This window comes from Lagopus muta, chromosome 25 (genome assembly GCF_023343835.1).
Source record: "Lagopus muta isolate bLagMut1 chromosome 25, bLagMut1 primary, whole genome shotgun sequence".
Taxonomy (NCBI): domain Eukaryota; kingdom Metazoa; phylum Chordata; class Aves; order Galliformes; family Phasianidae; genus Lagopus; species Lagopus muta.
The window spans coordinates 2,019,606-2,039,498 of NC_064457.1; the positions used below are offsets into that span (position 1 = coordinate 2,019,606).

At 42.8% G+C, this 19,893-nt stretch overlaps 1 protein-coding gene across 5 annotated transcripts; it reads right to left on the minus strand.

Annotated features, from left to right (window-relative positions):
* Position 1: 1 nt before the first annotated feature.
* Positions 2 to 19,547, minus strand: MPP3 (MAGUK p55 scaffold protein 3). Of its 5 annotated transcripts, none has more exons than XR_007373298.1 (20): positions 18,103 to 18,233; positions 15,931 to 16,041; positions 15,165 to 15,283; positions 14,505 to 14,582; positions 13,853 to 13,933; positions 13,367 to 13,504; positions 12,352 to 12,433; positions 10,893 to 10,978; positions 9,323 to 9,397; positions 8,144 to 8,340; positions 7,311 to 7,375; positions 6,484 to 6,504; positions 6,149 to 6,190; positions 5,592 to 5,756; positions 5,267 to 5,347; positions 4,423 to 4,516; positions 3,534 to 3,642; positions 2,949 to 3,071; positions 343 to 2,694; positions 2 to 221 (listed from the first exon to the last, which is right to left on the minus strand). XR_007373298.1 is itself a non-coding variant. In XM_048926668.1 (20 exons), the coding sequence occupies exons 3-20, from the start codon at positions 15,953 to 15,955 to the stop codon at positions 2,512 to 2,514; spliced, it is 1,764 nt and encodes a 587-aa protein (XP_048782625.1). In that variant the 5' UTR covers positions 15,956 to 16,041; positions 18,329 to 18,451; positions 19,295 to 19,547; the 3' UTR covers positions 894 to 2,511. The 5 variants fall into 5 exon arrangements, 4 of the variants coding, with proteins under 4 accessions (XP_048782627.1, XP_048782626.1, XP_048782625.1 ...); XM_048926668.1 differs by lacking the exons at positions 2 to 221; positions 18,103 to 18,233 and adding exons at positions 18,329 to 18,451; positions 19,295 to 19,547 and having other exon boundaries at positions 894 to 2,694; XM_048926670.1 differs by lacking the exon at positions 2 to 221 and having other exon boundaries at positions 837 to 2,691.
* Positions 19,548 to 19,893: the final 346 nt, after the last annotated feature.

The window sequence follows — 19,893 nt, forward strand, 5'->3', positions numbered from 1 at the left end:
GTATGTTCTATAGTAAATTGCCATCTTAATCCTAACAACAAATGTGGCTGGAGATAAACTCACCTGGTTTTGAATAAGCTGTGTGCCTGAGAGTTCCCTGGCTGTACTCTGCTTGACTCATTTTAGAAAGGAAAGCAGTTCAGATGCAGTCAGTGTAAGGACAGGGAGCTGCCTGACAACCTCAGGTACTGTGGCTGTTAAGCACAGCTCTTCCTTGCACACTACAAATAGGAAAGGCTATGTTAATTTCAAGCATGGGCAAGGGAGGGAGGGAGAGGGAGAAGGGAGAAAGAGGTTCAGTTTGTTGAAATATTTTGACTTGGGGTTGCTGGTACCGCTTACAAAGCAGGACTTCAAACTCAAGGAAGTTTGCATGCTGGCTTTCTTTATAATCTCTTCTTTTTGCCCCTCCTCGCTGCAGAGCACAAACCAGGCCTGGCCTTGACTCGGTGTTGTCTGAATTGGAATCTTGTCCTGGAAACAGACATCTGTTACGTGTGCCTTTTCCTGAGACTGTCAGAATAAAGAGGAGAATACACAGAAGCACTGACTGTTTCTTTTTCTTTACTATGTACATATATATATGTATATATTCTCTCCCCATCATTTACTTTGAACCTAAATAAGTCCTCAATCAGAAAAGCGAAACAAATGTTTCTGATAGTATCTAAGTTATGATCTGTGGGAGTGTACATCAATGTGGAATATCTGCACATAACTTAAAAAAAAAAAAAAAAAGATTATTTAACTGACACTGAATATTTTAGGTCATGTTTAATGGGAGCTGTATATTTTACCCTGAAAACTGCAATATATATCCTGTGGTGAGATCGATCTGGTAGGATATTGATTGATATTTTAATAAATCTCCTTAGCTTGAGATGCTGTTAAACTACTGCACTCATTTTTTTTCCTGTCTCTTCCTACTCGCCTCCCTTTGGTGGCTGTGCTGGGCCAAAGCTGCAGCAGCTCATTGGCAGAGCTGATGGGCCACAACCACATGAGGGAATCCTTGTACAGCTGCTGGGAGGCTTCCAGTCTGGCAGCGTGTTTTCTGACAAGCCAGAGCAGTTCTAGCAGACTGCAGGAAGTGCTGTTCTTTGCAGGGTGATACTTGGAAGTTAGCATTCGGAGAAGATGGACAGCCAACTTTTTGGGCTGGAGTTAATGTAGATTCGGAGACACTAAATAAGAAATACGCTTTTAATAAGTAATGGTGTCAGTTTTGCTGAATGCTCTGGAACAAGAATAACATCACACTGTTAAAAGAATGAGACCAGTGTACCAGAAGGTGTTGTTAGAGGGCACAGTACAGAGGAAAGATTAGAACTCAACAGGCAATGGAAAACAGGAACAAGTTTCAGGTAATACACACCTGCACTGTACTCACAAAATCAATGCGTTTTCTTGGACCTGCCCACCTTAAAAAGCTGCATATTCTTTCTGCCAAGTCCTCCAACAGATAAAATTTCCTCTTCAAGACGTGATGGAGCCAAGTGCCATGCCACAAAGGTAACATAAGGTTGCCTTCACTTGATTTGTAACAAAGGTTTTCGTAAGTGCTGGGAGAATGATGATTCAGTGCTGTAGCTCAGCTTCCTGGCGTTTCAGCCTCCCCTCCTGGCAGCCTTTGCAGAGCTGCTCTGTTGCTGTCCACGTGGCGCCCCAGCAGCTGGCATTTGCAAAGATGCCTTGTAGAAAATAAGCTTCTTCAAGTCATGTTTTACACCATACACACTTTTCAGGTAGGCTAAAGAACGTCCCTGGGTTATGAGCTGGATCAATCACACAGGTATGTTTACAGGCTGCTTAACATCTATCCTGTGCTGTTAGGAAGAGAGCGACTGGGAAAGCGGGCAAAAGCCATAGCTGAGCAGACTAATTTCTACCTATGCAAGACAGCCAGAAGCACGGGGAAAGGGCTGAGCTGGAAAAACAGAACCAACAATACGAACAAAAGTCCCACCGCCACCCCTCAGCTGCTAAAACACAGACGATTTACTGAGCCAGTCTAGTTGTTGTGCCTAATTAGAAAGGATTTGCAACCAGAAATACTGAGTGGAAGAAAGCCAGCTGGACATTTAAGGAACTGACAGGGTGAGGGCTCTCTTCCTCACCCCTGAAGTAGCAGACTTGCTCCTGGATGAAGAATCTTGTTCAGATGCCACACGAGGTCTGGCCAAACGCTGAAGCTTCTAACATCACTTCAGTGCTTTTGGAGTATGGGACCCTCTGCACATTTTTCCCTTACAAAGTGCAATATTTGCAGTCTAAAAGTCACTCCAGTCTTTTACTAACCTGTTCAGGCTGAGAGTGCACAGCTGGTACTCAGGATTCCAATTCAAGAAGGCAGTATCAGCTTCTGACTTTATTTTTCCCCTGTAGTCTTTACATATTACTTTCTAGAGAGAATGGCAGTTTTGCAGTGAAATCAACACATTTCCCTTTTGTCATCCATATATTTACAAGGCTTTTTAAATAAATTCTTTCATTTAAACAGATGATAGCAAACTATGACCTAACCCAGCTGACTGGCACCCAAAATGAATCCTTGTTTAGCTTATCTAGCACAGTTTTAAGCTGGTTACATGCACTCTGGAGGTCTTCTTTCACCAGCGTAGTGTCAATTAAATGGCCATAGTGCTCTTCGATGAATGCTGCTGAATTTATAATTTCCTGCTGCTCTTCATCCTGCTGACCAACACAAGAAGATGATTTGATGTTTTCAGTACGCATCTGTAATTACTTATTAGCATTTTTATGGATGCTAGCACACTACATCATGACTTTGCAAGAAATGAACCAAAGCGTTAGGAAAAGGGAGGAGAGATCTGGGAGCTGAGATGAAGGAGCAAGAGGCATTAGGGAGGGGGAAGAAACATATGACAAGAGGGAGCTAAGGCACTTCTCTCACACTGCAAAATAGAGATTAAGGTTAGAATACTTACAAGGGGTGTCGAGATTTCTTCTGACACAGGAGATTTTAGGACATTTTTTTTCTTTTCTGGAATGAGGGGCTTCACAAAGATAACATAAGGCTTAAATTCAGGAGTCCTCAAGTGCTTCACTGCCTGTGAACAGATGCATTTTCTTTTCTCATGTCATATTACGTACACTGTGTGCCAGTGATCTGCTGATCATGCTGGGTTCAACAGTTTCACTTGTGTCACACCCAGGCCTTCATGCCACATCTAACCACAGCATGCTTTCGTTCTTCAAGGAGAAAGTTAATATCAGCATGCTTTCAGGTATTACAAAAGCATGTGAGCATGGTCTGACTGCAGGGACACCTTGCTTTGCACCACAGCCCCAGGAACAAGGACACAAAAAAAGGACAAAAGGAATGATGTGACAGGCAAGTTATGGTTTGCTTCTTGTAACCAACTCAGCCAGCAGCCCGGCCACCTGTCAGAAAGGTGTTCAAAAAACATCACTGCTCTCAGCACAGCAAGCAGCCCCAAAAGGTGAACAATGTTTGGCAGGCAGCATTACTAGAAATATTTGCTTTCCTTACAAGAAACTGCTGAACTTACTTCAGGAACCACATCCACCAAACAAACCTTCTTTTTGGCCATCACAGACCGGATTGCCTCAAGACTTGTGCCATACAGGTTTTCTTTGTATTCTCCATGTTCCACAAATCTAAAACGTAAATGTATGTTTCTTAAATACAGCCCACAAGGCACATTTAACTTTCAACACCTGATAGCTGTTTCCCAAAGTCACAATGGTCAAATATTGTGGAGGGAAGGAAGGTGGGGAAAAAAAGGGTTTCTTTTTCTCATTTTTTCCTTTGGTTGCTTAGTAACAGTTGTCTTCTTCCCATGATACTGCTAGTGAATCAGCACTACTGAAAAACAGGGGAAGAAGCTGCACTGATTCAGTTGACTGCTGTTCAAGTCTACTAAAAGAAGTTGTTTCTCAGATGAAATAGAACAAAGCTGGCAAGGAAATGGACTTGGATTCTTCCACCTTCTGGGAGGTTAGCCAAAATCTGCACTTCTAGGAAACAAGCCTGATCTTACAGAAAGTCCTTCATACCGATGGGCTTAGCCTACAACTCACTGTGAAGTGGAATTATGAATTAAATTTCCCCATGTTGCCCATCATATTAAACAAAGAATAAAGTAGGACCAACTAAGTATCTGTTACTTTCACGAGGCTCAGTTCAGATCAATCACAGGCTTAAATTCTAACTTCTGGTATTCCTACCTCTCCTCTGTTGTTTCTAAGTTGTCTCTCAGTATAATTCTTGCTTCACACTAACAGTCCAAACTGAATAAAAGTTGTTCCTGGAAAACAGAACCCTTCCAAAATGGCTCCTCCAGATTTCCCTGATTTTGATATTCACATTACATGACATTTACTTAGCAATATTTTCAAAACATAACCAGTTATATCCGTATTTTAAAATTAACTCACTTGTTTTGCTGCACATCTGTCTCAAATGATTGCTTAGAGACAAAGTTGTATTCGACTCCCTCTTTCTCATGACTTTTCTTTGACCTTGTTGTATCTAAAAGAAAGTGGAAGCAAAGCACAGCACACAGGTCAGCTACTGCAGACAACGCTACCATCTCTGTTCAGTTTCAGTCATGTTTTCATGACCTCAACCAAGGCAGTCAAAATTAATATAAAATATAAGTGACGTTAGAATTTTGCTGTAAACTACATTACAGGATTGAAAATGAAGTTAGTTTGGGTATTGGATTCCTGTTCTTTGAAACTCAGAAAATAAACACAGAAAGTAGATAAAATTCTGCTGTGTTGCCTGTGAAGTTTAAGTATGAACATGCCTGGCTGTTTGTAGAATTGGGTCCTTGATGGCTTATATGCAATCAGACATCTTCCCTCAGAGTTCAAGACTGCTAATATTATGCAGTATTTATTTAAGTTTATTCTCTTCTCAAACACGAAATCCCATCCCTTATAGTAACAGAAACAAATGCAAACTCTGATTTGATTTGTGTCTGCACTTCCAGCTCCACAGTTAGGCAGATATTCACCCGCTGCTGGAAAACTCCTGTTGGTTACAGCAGTTTACATTCTCAGTTATATACAACACATTATGCACGTGCACGAAGTTGTACTCCGATCCACTCAGACTTTTATGATGAGAAAACAATTTCCACACACAAACAGTCAACAGCTGAAGCACTGACTGATCAATGCAATGAATCCCCATTCCCCAGTGCAGCTAGCACTGGGCTTTTCAACAGAATGGATGGAACAAAGTGGCAACACAGTGTCAGTAAATTCTACTCACGTGGAACTGCAACACCGTACTCCTGTGGGTTCTCTGACACAACTTTCTGCTTGAGCTCGTTTAATCTGGCTCCCAAACAACCTAACAAAAAGAGAATGGTCTGATTATTTCCTGTGGGGAAGAAGTACTGTAAAGAGAATAAGTTACATCTGTTCTAGCCATTCCATCCATGAGGTCTATCCTGATGAGGGTTTTTGGTTGTTTTTTTTTTGTCATTTAAAAGAAGACAACAAAATAATAATAATAATAAAAAATAAAAAGCTTTTGGAGTGAAGGCAAAAAGGGAAAGAGGAAGGTGATACTCTGGATCAATTCCACCTCTTACCAATCAAAACAATCAGCCTCTGCTGCTCCCCAGGCTGCTGCTGGTACTTTGTGACCTCCTCATACGTTAGGAGCTCTGCAGCATCTGCCTGCTCTGCCTGCTTTGCTTCGGTAGGACTGTTCTCCTTCTCTTTACGACTTAACCTAAAGCTCCTGCGTAAGCCAGCTGTGGAGGAAAGGCAGAAGAGGCACTGAACCATGTCTCCATTTATTTCCACTGTTGAGCTTGTTCAGCTAGAAGGTACTGCCTTTCAATAGAGACATTCCCTGTAGTAGTTTTCTTTTAATAATCAAATGACTGCACATATGCTGATCTGATCCATGACCAGTCTGTGCATCAGGTAGAAAACCAAGCACTCCCCATCTATGCTAAAACCTCCTCAAGTCACCTTGAGCTGCTGAGCACCGGTTATGCAAACGTCCCATTAGCCCTTCAGACAGAGATAACTAGTTCACAAAGTATGTGAAATTAACTCTATTATTAATAAAGAAAATTAGCATTGGTACATTAGTTTGGAGTTTTTTCTTGCAGGGAAGAAGTGGATTTTGGTTTCTCACCTATGTAATGTCCATTGAAATATCCCTCACAGTCGCAGTCCTCTGCAAAGAAAGAAGTGGGGAGGATGTGGGGAAGAGAAGGGGGGAGAGAAAAGGAGGAAGACACCTTAGTGCCTGCTGTATGCATCTGGGTAGTTGGTGAGGAAAGGGATATTTGGAAACCATCATTGCTTAACTCAATCCAAATTAAATTAGTTTAAATTGTAAATCAAGATGAAACAGCTGTATGAATAAGCTCCATCTACTGCTCCCTTTGCTTGAGGGCTTACCAAATATTTTAGGAAATGAATTGGCTGGTTACCTTCAGACAGAAAATGATTTAGGAGGGCACCTACCTTTATCAGAAGTCTGATCATCTGCAGTTAGCATGAAAGACAGAGTTGATAAGATTAAAAGGCTGACAAATGACTGCATAGAATTAGAGGGAATGGAAAGGAAGGTTCCTCTGTGTTTTATTTGCTTATCAGGCTTTTATATCTCAAAAAACATGCAGTAATGTACCCTTATCAATTGATCAAAGACTTTTTTGCTAGGATTTAGTAGTAAATGATAATAATTTTATAATAAAACCTGCTTAATTATCTCGATAATGTCTGAATAAGTAACAACCCTCACTAAGTGCCTCCTAACATTGGATGTAACTGATACAGGAAAGATTAACTTAAATGACTCATGCTGTATTATAATTCGGTTGAGCATCTGCCCTCCACTTCACAGCACAAGAGCACTTCTCCACAAGATGTGCCACAGCATCACAGGACAGAAGCTTGCTTCTAACAATGAAGGAGGACTGTTTCCAGATTCCTGGTCTACATGAGCGTGGCATCATGCAGTCCCATGGCTCTCCCACACCTCAGTAACAGCTGGGTTATTTGAAGTCAACACGAAGAAATTCTCAAGTATCTAAAAAACCACCTAAGGCCTCACGTTCTTGAGAGCAGGAAGAGAAGGTCAGCCATGATTTTAAGCCAGCAGGCACTTGTAACACTGGATAAAGCTCAAACTGAACTCTTCCCATGTGGCAACTCATATCTACATAGATCAACCAGTGACAGGAAACACGGGACAAATACAAAAGTGCTATTATTGAAAACACATTAAAAACAAATCCTGAGAAGTGAAAATCAACTATAAAATCACTTCAGGGACTGAACAGACTTACATAATGGCTTCTTCACAGTTCTGGGGTTCGGCTGGGTGCCCATACTTCTTCTGTACGTCAGTCGTCTAAAGAGAAAATAATTAGATCTTAACCATTAAAGCTTCACATCAAAAAGAATTTATAGTATAAGTTACAAATACATCATTGAAAACAAAGAACAAAATGGCATTTTTCCTTGAAAAAAATAGAAACTGTTTTTGATTCAACATTTGCAATCCAGAGAAGACGCATCCAGCAACGTGGAGTAAGAATCACATACGACCAAAATCAGGTCCCTTCTTAAATCTACAGCCGTCCTGCAAATAAAAGGCATCAGGAGCATTTTTTTGCTTCGTTTTCTAAGATACCTTTATCTTACTGTGAAAACAGAAAAACCTTCTAGCCCTGATGATATCTGGGTCTAAGCTGAAGACTCTCTTAGGAACCAGAAGAAACATCAGCTACACTTTTTCTTGCACAATTATTTAATGCATAAACTAAAGAGTGTTAGAATAAATCCTCATGCTATGGAAATACAAGTCTGTGAAACAGTCTGTCTCCATAAGCCAAGAGGTTCAAGGACATATATTCCACGTTTGGTCTCAGGCCCATTTCTATAGCAAGTGCTTCTGTTCTCATGCTACAAAGCACAAACCAGCTGGAAACCACCCTAAGAAAGCTGGGAAGTTCATTATATAACTGGGGAATACGAAACCTTCTAGCACTGTCCTCCAAGCATGGCATGATTCTGCCCTTTATTTCCTGCAAAAAAAAGAGAAAGCAGCACAAAAACGTGTGATACCATATGGTTAGTTCATAAAAACAATAAAAACCTGTAATCTTCATGGACAAACCTTTCTTGGAACTGCTTCGAGGGGATCAAGCCTGCTCTGAGGTTGGTGTCTCCAACACGCTTTGCTTGCCACCATGTAGGATCATCTTGGCTTACAACCTCCAGGATGTGTCGTCTCTTAAAGGGCAAACCAGCCTCCTGGCAGGGAATGGCTCTGTCTTCTTTGGGATTATAGCAGAAAAGGGCCCTCATAAACACCTTCAAAAGAAAGTAACGCATCCTTTCTTCTTGTCCTTTTTGGAATTACAGAGTAACTTAATAAGGTGCTTTTCTGACAATAACATCATTAACTAGAAAAATATATACACTTTTTCTCCTTCTTATGCTTTGTGGCACTCAAAAATATTGAATCCTGGTAAACTGCACTTGTATTTTGACTTGCCCATGCAGAAAAATAAACTAACTTCCAAGCACCTACTCAGTCATTATGTGTTGTCCCTGTGCAACGTGAAACTCAAAGTCCCAATTAAGCACAGCCTACCTAAACACAGAATGCAACACAGGAAAAATAGAAGGGGAAAGAGAAAACTATAAAGAGGGATTTATGGCAAAGCAGCTTTACTGTGAAGGCTGTACTTATAACATTTCTTTAATCGACATCTGATACTTAACTTTGGATTTGTATCCTGGCACTACTGCATATATCAGAGCAGAAATATTTCTAGATGTAATTTGAGGGGTTCCAAGGAAGAATTCGTCTGCAAATAGCAGGGAAGTAGGGAGGTTCAGAAGGAATCCTGGAGGGGACCACTGACACAATTAAGTCATTGCTGATAAAGGAGGCCAAATGCAAAGGCCTGATATGGCCAAGTGACGAATGCAGCTCTGTTGGAGGGCAGATCTGTTTTGATTCAAGTGAGTGGCAAAATGCCCAGTGATAATGGGCAGATAACAGCTGTCACAGCAAGAGGAGACTGGCAGGAACACCAGGCTTAATTATGCAAACCAAAAGCAGCAGCTAGATTATGAATGACCACGTGCCAAGATAAGGACAACAGAATTCACCCAAGTACTTACACCGAGCAATACTGCACAATCTTTTACGTCAAGAAGGGGCTCTATTGTCTTTTCAGTTACATTATGGGTCTCATTCTGTGATGATTCTTACTGAACCAACAGGAATCTGAGATAAATGCAAGTATGAAAACAGTGCTTTGGTATTCTAGCAGGCTCTGCATACCTTGCTGTCTTTTAGACGATCTTCTTCTTTGATGGCTGGAATTATTTTTAATGTTATCGATCCCTGAGACTGTGCCTGAGAGAAAGGAAAATGTTTTTTTTACTTTGAAATCAGTGTAAGGACAATGCAGACGATCCAAGTCCCAATTTAGGAGCCAGTCAGTCTTCTTCTCAGAACTTTAACAGGCAAAGCTAATCCCCTATTTAACTGTCATGATGTTCCATGAATCTTCCACAGCACTGTAATCCCCTGGAGACACCAACAGTAATCCCTCAGCTAGAATCTATTCAGACTTGCACTAAAATTCTTTCATTTCCTTTTAGCAATCACATTCGTTTCTGGATTACAGCTCATGAAGTATTAAAAACTTCCATGGCTTTTAGTTTGATACCAACTTAGGTTTTTGGAGCCTGAATATTTTAAGGTGCTTGGCTGAGAAAACAGTTGTTTTCCCAGGTTGCAGCTCTTTTTTCTTACTTGTTAGGGTGCAAATATAAACATTCCCTAAGTAAACACATCCACTCTAAACATCTTCGCTAAAAAATGTCATTTGTCAGTTACAGTAAATTAAGAAGTGATTGTAGGTGCTTGAAAATTCAGAATAGGTTCATCTGATCTATTTTTAGACACATTCCCTTGTATGAGATAACTGTCCTAGAGGAGCCTGTTACTCTGCACAGATAGAAATAGAAAGCAGGGGGATCAGCGTGGGCAAACAGTTGTAGGCCTTCTTCAGAAACAAAACATAGAAAGAAAACTATCACAATGCAGGCATTTAAAATAGGGCAGACAAACACTACCCCAGGGTCCCTCCAAATCAGCTTCATACAAGATTTCAAAGTACAGTTTTGGTTTCTTCCCCTGAACCAAAAGCAGGCATTCTCCTCATCCAGTACAATTCAGTACAAATTTAAGTTAGGTGATGGAACTGATGCCAGACACTCTCAGCCTCTTAGCGTTGGTTTTCCTCTCACTGCATCACTGACTCCACTCAGCACAGGAGAGAGGGAATCAAGCTGCAAGAGGGGAGTCAGAGATGAGTAAGAGCTGGGACACTTCCTGCAACACAACGGGATGACCACAGATGTAAGAGTTCAGAAAGACTTAAAGATTTGTGGCTTTGAGCAGCTTGGAGCAAGAGCTGCTAAAGCCTTGAGAAATCTGCTAGTAAAGGACAGACCAACAGCACTAATGGGCACACAGCTAACTTTCTTCAGCTTCCTGGCATAACCACATCATGAATAAGCTGCTTTTCTATTAAGAATACACATTTAATTTGCAATTTGCTTGTCATAAACAAAGCATGAAAGGGATGCTCTTGACAAAGCAACACATAACTTTATATTTGTATCTTACTTGGTACCGATTCAGTTCCATGGAAGTTTCTGAAGTCAAAAGGAGAGGACTAAATAATCCACGTTGAGAAGAAAAACTCTTATTGTAAAGACAAGCAGGGATTCCATCTTTTAGCTCTACAAACACATCTTAAACTCAAGGTTAAATTTCAGCATCTATCATAATTACTAGATCACCCAATAGAAAAGATCTCGAAACAGAAATCAGTGCAGACCAAAATCTGACTTATTTCTTCAGGTCGTTTGTGAAGCACAGCAATACCATTGACTTCTCTCAGTTCATCTCCGACGTGGACAAGACCTGAAAAGAGAAGTTAAAGCCTGTAGAACGGAGAGCAGCACTCCTCTGACATCTGACCCAGGTTAATGCATGTGCCTCCCTCCTCTCTCTCTCAACTTAGTGGATTTCCCTCTACAGCCAAGTGCTTCTGCTGGCAGTGTGCTCTGAAATCTCCTGCTCTTAATCCACGTGGCAGTTCTTTTCATGCACCAGAGTCATAAAGACCGGAGCAGGGAGTGGATATTTGGCAAGATACTTTGGAAAATCACCTCCTCTACATTTGGATCAGCACTAAGAATGAAAAACTGCAATAGCTTCCCAAGGATGATCAAATCCTGTACCATCAGGAGACAGGTGCTGGCTATAAAGACAGGAATAACGTGGCTGTGAGCTGACAGATCAAAACCACGCAGTCCCAGAAAGATTGTTGGACGAATCAACTTGATTTTTAAACAAGCCACGAAAAGGCCCTTAAGAATTTTACATTTGCTTGTCTGGTTAAGTAAGAAATACTGCATTTGTGCACAGTATAACTACAGTTCAGTGACAGAGAAGAATTTGTGAGCAAAGGAAACAGCAAACAGCTCACAACATACTGAAAACACCAAACACACCAAGATGTAAGATTGAAAGTTAAACCCCCCTCTTTTCTTTCCTTTTCTCTGATACTTACACCTCCTCCTCCCATCTCTGCTGGCATTTTTCCTAGTGGTTATTTTAAACAAAAATGTATCTAATTAAAATAATAGATTCCTGATGAAATACGGAAATGCTAAGCACAGCTCCACTCATTTCATTACATTTATCAGATTATGCCAACATGAAAAACGGTAACAGTCAAGAAAAAAGCTGTAATTAGCTAATATTTTTCCATCACAGTAATTCATTAATTTTGGGATTGTATTACCTGTACATTAAAAAGTACACGAGGCTTGGATTCTATAAATCACACGTAAGGCCAATTCAGCTTATTGCATAAACTCTGAACAAGCACCTTCTAGAGAACAAAGTCAAACACCCCATGAATTAACCCTGTAGAATCTGGAAGCGTGGTGCACAGCAGCCAATGGAGGGAAGTCTCTCCTGCCACCAGGCACTTGAAATTCAGCTGCCAAGTGAGCCTGCCATGCAGGCTCCCCTCCCAGTCAATGAGGAAGAAAGGCAATTCCAACATTGGAATCCCATTCCAAGGCCTGCTGGGATGATTAATTCCCCAGCAATGTAAGTCTCCCTCCACTGACTGCACAGAATACGCGTTCCAGTTCAGACTTGGCATCCAACAGTTTCCTATTATGAATTAAGTGAATTAAGTGAGCTCTATCTTTTTCACAAAATAGTCAATGTGTATTTTAAACACCCATGCCCAAAGAGCTGGTTTTGCTCACGAAATTTACCACTGCGATCAGCTGCACCACCTCTCATGATCCGTGCTACAATCACAGCCCCTGTATGCTCATCTCTTCTGATGGTAGCTCCCTGAAATAAAGCACAGCCCCCCCCAAAAAGAAGCCATCATAAGAAATTTGCTTAGGATATACTGAGCAGTGAAATAAACTACGTCTTCTAAACTGGAATTCATTTAGAATTCATACAGATTTCGTCTTCCACCTTCACAGCTTTCATTGCTACTGAACTTCAGCTGGTGGCCACGTTACAGGGCTGCAGGAAAGCCCAGTGCTCCCTCTCTTTCTGATCACTGTGCTCAGTGTTTACATCACACCGTCATGGTGGTGATATATGGACTCAAGCACACAAAACAATACCTTGCAAAGTGCTTTCTTTATGTGTCCTCTGAATCTTTATACAACAGAGCCAGTCCTGCTATGCATAAAGGGTGAGGAAAGCCAAGGAATTACAGAGTTTTATGAGTTCTTTAAACCTCCAAGCTCTGCTGGCAATATAAAACTTTAATCAGGACTTAAGCCTCTGCTCTCTCCCACTACCTGCTGTCACACACAGTTCCAAAAAGCACTGCAGCAGATCCCTGCCCCACTGTAATTATTTTTTCTTAGGAAACCATTTCTTTCTATTTGTATCTTGTCAATATACTGTTCATATACAGCTAGTAAACACACTCCTAAAATAAATCACTGACACTCATGTAGAGGAAGGTATTCACTCATTGTATGCTAGCTATGACACGAATTACTGCATATAATGAGCATAATGACTTTAACATACCGTTTCCTCAGAAGTAACATTCCCAGCAAGCTACAAACACGTCTATACAGCGTCTATTCAAAACGATGAATCTGTATTTACCAAAGTTCTTTCAGGCAGTTTTACTTCAAAGCACTCTCACTTTCTGTAGAATCCCTGGTGGCGCCCTTCATGCACCTCCTCTGTATTTACAATGACTCCTTGCCAACACAGAATGTTATGACTAGATGTGGATTATCTGATACGTACCAAGGGCTCTTTATTTTTCACAAGCCGAACGATTTTCACTGATTCTTCATCAAAATCATCATCAAAGTTCTCTGGCAGAGGTGGAAGGACGGGGTCGAAGTTCTTCTGTGCTACAGTGTCATGAACTACAAGCATTGCCTGCGTGAACCAAGTAAGAAACAGTAACACAATAGAGCAACATCATGGCTTCCAATTCTCACCTTCCACACATAACAGCAAACATAAAAACAGACACACAAAGAAAGAGAAACATCCCCAAAAGCTTGGGAAAATCCTACACATAAGCCCTGAAGCAGGAATAGGTGGTTTCTTACTGGCCTTCTAGATAACAGTAACTGAAGAAGTCAGTATTTGGTGCTAAAGGCTTTTGCTTTCTCTTAGGACTGTCCAATGTAATTTTCCTGTGCAGAATGCTGTTGGAGTTATGCAAAGAAACTTGAGCAATTCTCTGGTGTGTTTTGGTGGTTTGTTTGTTTGTTTCTTTACCCTGAGATGCGGTGTTGACAGCAGCTGAAGCAGCTCTTTTTCTTCATTATTCACTGGTGCAGTCTGCAATTCTTCTATTACCTTCAAAACAAAAATGAGCAACTTCTAAACAAAAGGTGTCCATAATTCCATGCAATCCATACAGAATGCATAAGCAGTGCATGAAAAAAAACCCTCTGGTGTTCGCTCTGCAACAAAGCACTTCAACACTGTTTGCAACCAGCTGGCTTTATTTGTGTGCATCATGCAACAAAAGTTTCCTTATCACCCTGCAAAGCCTGGACACCCAAACACATTCTGTGAACAGCAATGCAACCTGGATTGTAACAGTTTCATGTCCTTGAGATGGAATTCCTAACTGGAATATCCTGATGTCTCTTGCTGCCTGTCCCACAGGAAGACCATTTAATATCATTCCTCTGCTCTACTTGTGGTCTGCCTTCACTGGACACATGACATAGTATTTTTGACATTTCCTTGACCAGCTATGAATAAAATTTGCCAATAGATTTCCAAGAGAACTGAGGAAGAAGAGAAATACCTTCTCATATATCCCATATAAATACCCACAGAACACAACGGCTTTGATTTGTTGGAAGAGTGGATTTAAAGAGAAAAGGGATAAAAAAGGAGATCAGGAGTTTTTACTCACATCTTCAACTAATCCTGCTGCGCTGTGCAGAACAGGAGTTGGACTCTGTCTTTCATAATGACGGAGCTTTTCGTGAATCTGAAAAAGATACAAAGCTTCTTAAAATAAATAAAAACATTCCACATACTTTGTAACTTTTCTGAGATAAATATCAGAAAAAATCACCTCTCGGGGTTATTTTTCATCTATGAGGTGTTGGTTTTGTTTGGTCTTCTTTTTGCTAATGCTAAAGAATCTGTTAAAGCTTCTGCAGCACGAGGGACAAAATGAAGTCATCACCTCATGCTGCTTTTCAGCTACTGGGTACAGTACCTGCTTTTTGGCAACTGCATCAAGTAAACTATGAAGTGTTCCTAATTTGACTAATTAAACTAATGAGATGTAACTAACTACTGAGCAAAGCTTACAAACAGCCCTTCTCATTTGATTCCCATCACACAACTCAACATGAACACCTAACATCAGGCAGAAATGGTTTTATTTGAACAAAGTATCTTGATTTTCATTGCATTTTCTTCATGTTGACATTTAAATAAATGTGTGTTTCGGTCAACACAGAAAGCTGCACAACACCAAATTAGATTTGGCAAAGTTGTGGATAAACCAAGGAAACAGAGAATAAATAACCAGCAAGGAAAATGTAGATTGATAAACTTTTACCTTCATCAGGTAGCTGAGACTCTTTTCACTGAAGACATCCTTAAGGAACCCCATTTCCTCTTTATGATTTGAATCAGGTCGCAGCTGAGATGTCAAAAGGGCTAAAGTTTCGTGTAAGCCTAGGTTTAAATTCAAGACAGAACAAAAGATTTTGTAGAAAGCACATCTTACAGGTCCCTCTATGCAGGCTTAATGTCAACTACATCTACTTGGGTACCATCTTGATTGCTGCTGTCTGCACAGAGGTGGGTGCTTGTCGCCCAGTCATTTTTAATGCTTCCTTCTTAAGCAGTAAATGCATCTTGAGATACAACACACATCACATTACAGCCAAAGCTACAAAAGCAACACCTTCTAAAGCCACTATTTTTGATCTTTTCCCCTTCACGTATTCCCTTTGCTTCTGCAATGGCCAATCCTCGGACAAACCTGAAGTTATCACAGTTCCAAAACAGACATGGAAGATCACTGAACCACTGCCTTTGTGGCACAGCCATCAGCTCTGCTTCCCAAAGTACTCTGCTTGCAAACATTATCCTGTTCTTTCTACCTCTAGGCACCTTTTAACTCTTAATAACTTCGTTCAGCTCCATTTTTCACACTCCTCTGCCCTTGTATATTCCTTCAGGTGAACTGCTATGAAATCTAGTTGAACCATCTTCATTCTATCTTATTTAACTGCAGTGTGAGTTCATTTCCTGCATGAAAAGCACACACACACCAGGGTTTCAGTCACTGCTCCGTTGAAAGCATGCAGATTCATTACCTGAGTCTTCCGAAAGCACTGGCATGGCTTTGTTTGTAATCTTAGACACAAATGTTCAACTTAAATCAACACGACTGCTTCTTCTTTCTGGACTGAGAGTCAGAGGCAGTTCTGAAATCAGCAAAGAATAAAAATGTAAGTTCAAGCACATGAGAAAAAGGGAGATCATGTAAAAGCAGTCATTTACCACTACACATTTTTCTGTTTGGTATAACCTGAGTCAGGCACAACCCTGCAGTTATTCCGTGCATGCAATAACACACAATAAAGTAAGATACTGTGTTATATAATAACATCTTGTACAAAGCTGATGGCAAAGTGAACAGATGCTTCCCTGTTCTATTCTCAAGAGAGCCACAGCTTTAAAAGGCCTAAAGAGTCATTGAAAAATGAAAAGAGAAAGCACGATACAGAATGGAAGGCTGAAAACACTGATCAGCACCACATGCACAGGAACAGAGTGTGCAGGATGATGCTATCATGAGATGTTCTGGCATTCCAATGCAGGCCGTGCTACAATTAGAAGCAACTCATTAAAGCTAGCAGGAGTCAACCTTGGGCATGGTAATAAGGATGCTACAAAAATTACAGCTGACTACAAAAATCCGCTGTACAAAAAAAATTCCATTGGATGCTTTTATAGCTGACTTCTCTGGAGGGCAAATGACTCCGGAAAATTTACATTTCAAAGAGAAAAACTGAATCATAGAATCATAGAATGGCCTCGGTTGAAAAGGACCACAGTGCTCATCTGGTTCCAATCCCCTGCTATGTGCAGGTCGCCAACCAGCAGCCCAGGCTGCCCAGAGCCACATCCAGCCTGGCCTTGAATGCCTGCAGGGATGGGGCATCCACAGCCTCCTTGGGCAACCTGTTCCAGTGCCTCACCACCCTCTGGGTCAAAAGATTCCCCCATAATATCCAACCTAAACCTCCCCTGTCTCACTTTAAAACCATTCCCCCTTCTCCTATCACCATCCACCCTCACAAACAGCCGTTCCCCCTCCTGTTTATACGCTCCCTTCAAGCACTGGAAGGCCACCATGAGGTCTCCCTGGAGCTTTCTCTTCTCCAAGCTAAACAAGCCCAGTTCCCTCAACCTCTCCTCATAGGAGAGCTGCTCCAGCGCTCTGATCATCAAAGCAACACACTTATTTAATTAACTTTCAAGGCTGTTTCTACTACACACTGCTTTACAGAAATAAGCACGTTCCATCCTCTATCCCTCACTTCATGCCGGCACAAACATACACCCAATTCATTCAACCAGTTTGGTTCATTCACTACTCCATTTCACTTGACATTTACTCAACGTGTTCTCTGATCATCAATAAAGTCAACTTTAATTGCCTGCTGTCTTTGTTAGAATGTGTGCCTCCCCCAGCCACACTTATCGAGCACCAAAACCAAAGCAAACAAACTTGTCTTCTAGACTCTTAATCCAAAAGCATCCTGACCAGGAGCCTGGAAAACTGCTTTAACATCTCAAAAACCCAACAGAGAACTGTGGGTCACCGGATTGGTGTTAGAATGGATGTTTCTCCCAAGGGACGATCCCATGCTCTGTAAAACCCCACCAGGCTGTGCTGCTGGGCTGAACGCTCAAAGGAATGCCGTGCATCCCGTGCCCAACCATTAACTGCTGGTGTTCCCAAGGCACTAAACTCAACCCCAGGCACTCGGCACGTTGCAAGGGAGGCTGAAAAACCAAAGTGCCCTTTTTGCGCATGGGCTCAAGTGCCCTTTTTGCCTAAAATCCCCTACCCCGTGCCATTAACTCCTTTTGTAGAGCGCTCTGCTGGACGAGGCCTGCTGCCCACGGGCACAGCGACGGCATAGCCACCACCTGAGGGAACGAACCTGCTGCGGTTCAGCCTACGGCGGGCTCCTCTAACCTACAGGGCCGATGGGGGGAACCGCTCACGCCAGAAGGCGTACATCAGCCCAGCGAGGGGAGAGATCGCTCGGAGCAGACGGCGGCAGCAGCACGGCACAGCTCCATCCCGCTCTGCCCGCACACCCCGCTCCATCCCCGCACCCTCAGCCGCGCTCTGCAGTCGCCTCTCGGCTGCCCCGCGCCGCTCTCCATCAGCCCATCCCCGCACCTCAGAGCCCGGCCCCGCCCGCCCGCAAAATGGCGGCGCCGCGGTCCCTCAGCGTCACAGCCGTTACCTGCGGTGCGGGCGCGAAGCCCCGCGTTGCGCTGCGCTGCCCGTCCCGACGGAGCAGCTCCCGCCTCCCGCGCTCCGCTGCCGGCCGCGCTCATGCGCTCCGAGAGCCGCAGACGCACCGCCCTCCTCTCCTCCCCCGAGCTGCCGGGGGGGCGGTGGGAAAGGCCCTCAAGACGAGGGGTTTGAGAGCCCGCCGCCTCCCTGGGCAGCTCGCGCGGTGCTGTTACCTTTACTGTGAAGAAGTTTTTCCTCATGTGAGACCTGCTGTGTTCCAGCTCGCACCCACTGCCCCTGGTCCTGTCGTTGGATGTCGCTCAGAAGAGCCTGGCTCCATGCTCCCGACGCACATCCTTTGCATATTTATAAATATTAATGAGGTCACCCCTCCTTCTCCTCCAAGCTAAAGAGCCCCAGCTCCCTCGTCAGGGAGATGCTCCACTCCCTTCATCCTTTCTGTGGCTCTGCTATCGGCTCTCCAAGCAGTTTTCTGCCCTTCTTGAATCGAGGGACCCAGAACTGGACACAGTATTCCAGATGCGGTCTCACCAGGGCAGGGGAAAGGGGAGGATAATCGGTCTTTCCCTGCTAACCTCAGCCCTGCTAATGCACCCCAGGATGCCACAAGGGCACAGTGCTGTGAGGGTCACCCTGCTGTACCCACAGGTTCCTTTCCTCTATGCTGCTCTCCAACAGGTCAAACCTATGCTGGTAGCTGGGGTTGTTCATTGCCCAGCATTGTAAAGAGCAGCGGAGTCATAAATGCTGGATAAGACCTCTCAGATCCCCAGGTCCAACCCCAACCCACCCCCACCATGGCCCCAAGTGTCACATCCCCATCATTCTGGAATACCTCCAGGGATGGTGACCTCCCTCACCCCCTGGGCAGCCTTTGCCAGTGCCTGACTGCTCTTTGGAGTAGAAATCGTCCCTAATGCCCCACCTGAACCTCCCCTGGCGCAATGTGGGGGCACATCCTCCTTCAAACACAAGAACATCAGGTTGGCCACGACCGAAGGTGGCATCTACAGGAAGCTGCATGGGTCTACAGCTGGTTAACCTCAAACCCACCCTGCTGTACTCGTTATAGAGCAATCTTGCTGTTCTGGAATACAGCTTCACCAGCACACGTAGCGGTGAGCAATGAGTGCATTGCTGAATAAGGCTTGTGCTTCCCCCACAAGCTGGAGATTCACCTTCAAGGAAACTGAATCCCTCTTCTTTAGAACTGGGTGACCACCATCATCTTCGAAAGCCTGAAAGCATGCAGAACCGGCAGTAAGTGAGGCAGGAATTTTAGAAAACCTCAGTTTCAACTTCGATGTCTACAGCCTTTGTACGAATGTAACCCATCATCTCTAAATAAACTCCATCTAGTTAAGCTGAATCTGTCTAAAGTGGGATTTATGTCACTGACAGCAAGCAACATCCAAAATAATGCTCCCTCCCCACATACTTGTAATCTGACTTTAGATGTAGCATGCAGAGATTGAGGAAGAGTTTAAAAAAAAAAAAAGAAAGAAAGAAAGAGAAAGAAGAGCAATGATCCCTAATGTCTTAATAATCATTAAACCATCAGGGCTGACGTGTTTTGTCTTTGCATATTGCTGTGGAAAGGATTGGCTGAGGACGTTTGAGAGGTTTGGGGGATTTTTGTTTTCCTTTAAGGAGATGGGTGATGGAAGACATTGCAGAGTGAGAGAACAATGAAAGAAATGCAGACACTGCTCCCCAGGGCTGAAGATGGAACAAACAGGCTTCTATTGTGTGGTGTGAACATCTTAAAGATCCTTCT